At 48.2% G+C, this 7096-nt stretch overlaps 1 protein-coding gene across 1 annotated transcript; it reads right to left on the reverse strand.

Annotated features, from left to right (window-relative positions):
- Window positions 1-1688: 1688 nt before the first annotated feature.
- Window positions 1689-2996, reverse strand: LOC121835173 (vicilin-like seed storage protein At2g18540). Its single transcript, XM_042289141.1, has 2 exons — window positions 1933-2996; window positions 1689-1741 (listed from the first exon to the last, which is right to left on the reverse strand). Exons 1-2 carry the CDS (start codon window positions 2771-2773, stop codon window positions 1689-1691), a joined length of 894 nt encoding a protein of 297 aa, XP_042145075.1. The 5' UTR covers window positions 2774-2996.
- Between the last annotated feature and the right edge of the window lie 4100 nt (window positions 2997-7096).

Consider the following 7096-nt stretch of genomic DNA (forward strand, 5'->3'; position numbering starts at 1 on the left):
CCCCCATTGCTCCGACCATAGAGTTATTACAATAAACGCTAGAGGCTCAGCTGGCGCTAGTGTGCTGTTGCAAATTGAAGCAGACAGCAAGCAGTCAGAAATTGACTTCCGGTAATGCATTTCTATGGGAAAAAGCGAGTGCATTTTCTCTCTGCGCTCGATTATAAGAGCAAATATCACGAATAATTTGAACGTACTAGGCACATTGGAACATTTCTCAGTCACGCAGACGAAATAATTGGTGAGGTACAGCATTTTTATTTGAAATTCGCGGCATTAAAAACGGTGTTAAAACCGCTTCGTACGTGTATTTATGTGCACTGTCGGACACTGTTAGCGCGAACACGGCGTCGACACTTTCCAGCATGGGGGATATACGTGCCAAACGAACGAACGACATGTGGAAAACCAAGAGAGACGGCAAGAACTACGCAGTAACACTGGGTAAGTAACTCCTTGTGCTTGCAGACGATCAAAATAAGTTGAAAGTCACGTAATATAGTCCGACTTGCAATAAATAAGTACTGCTTTATTCTTTCTGCTTAGCGAAGATGCTTGTTCTGTGTTCAAATCATCACCCGCACTCTCCAAATCTTTGCAAATAGGGGAAAGCCAGAGGACAGGTGCGCGATAAAAACTGCCCAACATAGTAAATAATAAGAAAACACACCTTTCGTAGCCAACACACTTTATTCTTTACGTTTCGAACATTTTTTTTTAACCGCTCGTAGAGATGCACGACGGGGTCATTTTCATATAGTGAGAGGACGGGCATATTAGCAATATATAAGCACCAACGGAATGCTGGCTAACTTTGAACACACTCTACATTCCTTTCGATCGTTGTTTTGCTTAGAATCGTCGCTCGTTTCTACATACCTGCCATGGAACAGAGGTTTGGGCCTAAAATATAGCGAAATTTAGCATCGTTCAGTGGTAAAGGAAAAATGCTGTAACTAAAGCAATTACACTTTCACAATATTAATAAAGGTACATACTACCCGGTACAACCGAAATAACAAAGGTTATTAATGTTATTTTCCGGCGACGAGACAAAATTCACGCGCGTTTTCCCATAGGAATACACAGGAAGACTGGAAAAGTAGACTGCATGCTGTCTGCTTCAATTTGCAACCGGAAGTCCCATAGACACTAGCGCCAGCTGAGCCTCTAGCGTTTATTGTAATAACTCTATGGCTCCGACTGGCTCAAAGGGGCCCTAACGCTCGCTCTTCGCCGAGAACTGGTGAAACAAAAGTTTTGTAGCGCAGCCCCACTGTGTGGCAGCGAGAGCTCGTTCCTGAACTACCCAAACTGGAGGAGTCAGTTCAAGAGAACTGGAAAGACCCAATGAACACCCTGCAGTCATAAGCAGGACTGTTCCAGTAAGTGACGACGGAACACCGAACGCACAGTGCACGCTGTCAAAAGGAATGGACTTGGTAGCAAGCTCACCCAAGTGGAGCCTCCAACAGGGATGCAGATGCTAGATGTGGCTACTGGACTCGTCGAGGCAACTGATCCCAGTGGCACCTGGTTGGGCTGCGCATAAAAAAAAGGATGTGATGAACGAGTGTATCAGACTTTCCAGTGTACAAGTCGTGGCGGCGTTATTTAGAAAATTTATGGCGGTGTGTCTTGCACAACAGTGCGGCTCCTCTGCATTTCCTCTTTCAAGTTGAAAGGATTTAAAGTTTCTGTTTGTTATACCATTTATGTTTGTTTGTTTGTTTCTTTAACTCTGGAGAGTTGGGTCACTGTGAATGAGGCGTTACGCCCATACCGAAAGGTGCCACTTTCCCCCACTGCGTAATCGCAAAGGAAAAGAATTAATTGGCGATCAGTGGGACTCATTGGATGGAAATGCGCTAGCATTAGTTCTTCGTAACCCTTTTTTCACCTCTTTCCATTCATTTACGACTCTTGTTTCACCCCTTTTAATTTTATTTTCACTCCATAGATCCTTTTTATGCCACAGTCTATGGCACACAGAGCATACTTGGCCAAATGGATTCTCCAGAAAATCCCGCTCGAAGGTGTTCGTAGCCCCAATGTGTAGTTGATGTTGGCGCTCCGCTTCCGCGACGTCGGCCTCCTTTTGCCGTAGTACAGAATCCGCTTTCCGCCCGCGTCGCTTCGCTTCGGCCTCCGCTCGAGTAACTGTACCCGCTACAGTTACTCCAGCGTCCGCTTGTCGCCTGCGTCGCCTCGCGTCGGCCTCCGCTAGGCGTAGTGCAGAATCCGCTTGCCGCCTGCGTCGCTTCGCTTCGGCCTCCGCTTGCCGTAGTGCAGAATCCGCTTGCCGCCTGCGTCGCTTCGCTTCGGCTTCCCTTTGCCGTCTCGCAGAATCCGCCTGTCGCTTGACCCGCTTGGCGTTCGCTTCGGCTACTAAACGTTGTTGCCTTTCCTCTTCGCTTAGCGCCGCACGCTTCAGACGCGCCGCCTCTGCTTCAGCTACTAAACGCCGTTTTCTTTTCTCTTCACTTTCCGCCGCACGCTTCCGACGCATTGCCTCTGCTGCTGTTGCCAAACGGTATTGCCTTTCCTCTTCGCTTTCCGCTGCACGCTTCCGTCGCCTTGACTCTGCGGCAGCAGCCAAACGACGCTTGCGTTCTTCCTCAGTCTCGGCTTGACGCCGCCGAAGCGTGGCCTCGGCTATCTTCCGTCGACGCCGTTGGACACGGTCTTCCATGTCATTCGTAGAAAGAACAACATCCATACCACTCGTGGAAGGAACAACATCCATACCACCCGTGGGAGGAACAACATCCATACCACTCGGGGGAGGAACCGCATCTATCCCTTTAACTGGTCACGCGAATCGCAGCCCTCGCACCGCTTCTACGGAAACCCGTAGCAAAGAACACCCGGCGAACGGCAACTGAGCACGACCGCATTCTTCCACCGCGCCGCGGCGCCTCCTTCAGCGCCGGGGAAAGAGGGAGAGGGTCACCCGTGCTGACGTCAGCGCTTCGGACCAATAGGAGCGTCCCACGCGTCATTTCCTCTCTCAATCTCTCCCACGTGCTGGCAAACTGACAGACACCGCCGGGTTTTTGTAAAAACAAACATACTAATGCTAACAACATACTAATGCTAACACATAAAACAAAACAAAGAACAAACTTGCCGATATACAGTTACGTGGGGAGGTTACGTGAACGACTGTGTCGCGTCAGTGGGAGTACACTGAAGCAAACGAAACCAATCCCCGTCTGCTGCTACACTCACCGTCAGCCACGTGGCGAACCGTCTTTTGTCTTGATTGCTCGCTCGCGACATTCAGCGATTCTAATCTTGAAAAGTTGACAATTGTGGAGGGGAGCCGCTGGGGTTTTTGAAGACGGAACCCAATGGGAAACCAGGTGGTCCCCCAATGACGTCGCTTGAAAGACAATGCGAGAGTTGAGGGGGACTTTGGCCTTCGGTTTGTTTCATTTTTTTAAGTAAAAGCTAGCACGGGCAAGAAAAAATGTTTTTCTATTCGTCATTTCATGGGTGACTGATTAATTCCTGCAGTTAATTGGTAAAAGTCAAAAACTCGTTGTACTGCCCCTAACTATGAACATTTGCAGCAAGAGTCATATTGCCCGATCGATTTGTTGACAGGAATATTGAAACTGCCTCCTGCAAAGGACGCAAACGTGGGACACACCGCACGGATAGAGTTTGGGATCCAAAGCGGATGCAGCACTCGTTCGTGTCCAATCTCGGCAATCGCCTCCTTTTGACGACGTAGAAAATTCAGCGCTGCGGCTTTCTTACATGGGGCGTTTTCGGCGGCATAATTTCGTTCGCCAGTTTGTTGTCACGAGCTGTCTAGCACTTGCTAAAGGCGAATATTTCGACGCCCTCAAATCAGTAGTACACTAAAGCTATTAGTTTGATCGTGACACTTTTTTTTCTCTTCCAATAAATAAAACATTTTCTCTCTCACTCACTCTAACAACAAAATGGCGGATCGACGTCGTGTGAAAACGCCCTAAAGGGGGTGTTGAGTATACGTCCACGTTACTACATTAGCTTGGTTAAGGAACTGCCCATAAACGCTGCTTCCACGAGCAGTAATGTCCACCCCCCCACCCCACAGCTCATGTTCCGTCGTTCAAAGCGCCACCGATTTGAGGATGGCTGCTATGGAAACTGCGATGTATATTCCACGGAATGCCTGTTTTTAAGCAAAGCGTTTAGAGGGTGTTTCATCACACTCCATGGAAGGCACAGCTCTGAAACGAAAATCTAGATTGCGCTTCGAATGACGGGAGGCAGACTGATGGTATCAACCAAGAGGCAACGACGCATTCGCCTTTCTTTTCAATAAACATAATTACTACCACTACTAAAGGAAGTGAGGGGAATGGGGGGTGTACTCCATTTCGGGGGGAGTTCCACAACCGCCATAACCTAGTAACGTTGGTATACGCAGGGATAGTGGACATCCATAGCGAAATGACGAGAACACATTTGGACGAATCCGACGCTAGGCAAGCACCCAACCGCTTGCAGCCAAATGGCTCGCAAAAGGGCACCTGTCGGTATCCCGTGGCCACTTTCACTGTGATCCTGGCCCCTGCAGCCCTCCACAGAGCAGCAAGTTTTTTAGCAAACCGACATCTTAAAATCGGCGTCTACCCGCACAAACAAACCAATGAAACGAAACGAGACATGGTTGGGGTGGGCCCGTAGGCCGGTAAGGCAAATCCCGGACAGAAGCTCGCCGGAGTTTTTGCAGACACGGACAAAGGCTCACCGCTTACTTGTGAGCCCGGATAAAATTTTCTGCTTTTCTACATGAGCTCAAATAAGATTACGGATTAAGTGGCACAATCTATTAAAAAGTGTGCTCAAATAAAATGCCAAAGTAATCGGTACATTCTATTAAAAAGTATGTAAAATGATAAAAATGATGTCTATTGTTCAAGTCTCTAAAGGCCAATACAGAATCCCACTAACTCCAGCCGTTTCAGCACGTCTCTGTGAAGCTGATAGTCCACAGACAACTTCCTTCGGGAGGTTCTGAAGACGCTTCGTTGCTTTCCGAAAACTCTTCACCAGGAGTTTCCCTTGGCGTACTTGTAGCAAAGCTATCGTGATCAACACTTTATCCTGTTGAAAACATTCTATCAGCTTCCAGACACTTGGATGGCTGTTCTGCACTTGAATGGTTGTTTGGAACCTCTTGTCCTACCCTTCACACGAGTTATTGGTCCTGTCCTTGACCCTTAGCGCGGCCTCGTGCTCATTCCGCAGCTCCGAAGGAAATTCTGGTCTGGTTTGACCTCAGTTTTCAGTTAACCGGGCCGAAAGAATATACTTTTCAGAGGCCTGTTGAAGCAACCCCATTTAGCCCATAGTTTAGCCCAGCCCATCTTACCCCGAGTGAACTTTTGTCCGGCTTATCAAAAAAAGAAATTAAGATTTTGTCCGGGTCTGCCAAAAAATAGGTGAGCTTTTGTCCGGTGAGCTTCCGTCCTGCTACCGGTAAGGCACTGCCCGCACTGCTACGATAACATGTTTCCCCGCAATGCTTCTGACAAAGACTACTTGAGGCAGTTGTCTGATTTACACAATGCCCGTTGAGGAACGACTCGCGCTCAGCAAAATTCCGGAGTTGAGATAAGCAGGGCATGCTCCTGGCACCCGTTCGCAAATGCTGGCAGCATTTGAAATCTGCTCTGCAGGCGCCGGCATCTTTTCTGATTTATGCACAATGTCGTTTGAAAGACAGTCCCGAGTTGAGGGGTAGTTGAGGGGCGGTGGCTTGCGTCACCTAGCGAATCTATTTAAACCGTGAATGAGGCGCGCGTAACTAAAGACTTACTCATGCCGCTATGCCAACCACAATTTTACGTCGCTTTCAGACACCTTTAAAGGGATACTTCAACGAAATTTGAAATATTCCCGTCGTGTTCAAAAATAGGTTGAATATGATCCACAATATCCGTAAATGACAATCGCACGTTTGTATTTTGAGCCTGGTGGCTGTATTTTTCGTTATAAACGGCCCACTCTGGCAAGCGCTTGGAGAAGGCCCAGTGGAGACCACGTGACATCCAACGCAATCGTGACGTAGGTCGTCTCAGGACGAGCAAAGCTACGGCGAGGCTGACGTCGAGAGGATGGCCTAGTCGTTCCAGCCACCGAAGCGGCTGCTTTTGTACGAATTTTGAGTGACGGGATAATGTTCTGTAATCTTGTAGGGGGACGATAGCAACTTCTGCGACACACAAAAGGCATTCTCGGGAAGAGGGGAGTTCCTCCTTCCCGTCTTCCCTCATCGTGGCCGGAGGCGAGACAACCTCCGTCACTAGCTGTCAAGGTTCCTAGACGGGCATTACAAGCGAGGCGTTAGCAACATCCACCAGGTGCTCTTTGCTAATCGTTCAATTTGTTTTAAAATTTCTTTCCGTGACTTTTTTAACAAGATATTGGTATGTTCGATGTGATGCTGCTCCTTTGAACACATATAAACCAAAAAATGAGCGCCGAAATTTCGTTGTAGTATCCCTTTAACATTGTGTTTTTAAATAATGAGTGAAGATACGATAAGCCATGCCAGCAAAGTGGCCACTAGGTGCATCTAGCAGCAGGCTCACTATGGGTTACCATGGCAACTTCTGGAGGCTCTCAAGCCCCAAATGGAGATCACTGTTGGCGCTTCCAACGTATTTCGTTCACCGACCTTGCCAATTAACTCTTCTAAGTAATTCTAAGTAATTGTTTGCCGACGCAAACCCCTGCTAATTGATGCCGTTTCTTGTAGTAGTGTCTGCTTGCAGCGTCTTGTTCCCTCACACGATCCTCTATCATAGCATAAAGAGGCCGCTTTGCTTCTCTGTCCTTGGCATGACGCTGTTCCCTCTTTTCCGGCGTCTCATTGGCACGATGAACAATCTGAGCTTCAGCGTGCCGGCGCTTCTCTTCAGCGACGTCTTCTTCAGACCGCTCCTTTTTTTCCTGCGACGCATCCTAGAGACGAATATCGCATAGAGATTGAACCGTTTCGCCACCATCCGGCCGAAATTGAGAATATGCGAAAGCAGAATTTTTCCGTACGTCGTCTGCTACGGGCGCGCATTCATAAGCATGGATCTCG

This window comes from Ixodes scapularis, unplaced genomic scaffold, assembly GCF_016920785.2.
Source record: "Ixodes scapularis isolate PalLabHiFi unplaced genomic scaffold, ASM1692078v2 PGA_scaffold11__112_contigs__length_91849675, whole genome shotgun sequence".
In the NCBI taxonomy this organism is placed as follows: Eukaryota; Metazoa; Arthropoda; class Arachnida; order Ixodida; family Ixodidae; genus Ixodes; species Ixodes scapularis.

Excerpts from the sequence above, each read along its gene's own strand:
- LOC121835173 (XM_042289141.1), bottom strand. The coding sequence starts at position 2,773 with ATGGATGTTGTTCCTCCCACGGGTGGTATGGATGTTGTTCCTTCCACG. Across the intron at positions 1,742-1,932 it reads TGAAAATAAAATTAAAAGGG|AGTTAAAGAAACAAACAAAC; the intron begins GTGAAACAAGAG and ends CCAACTCTCCAG.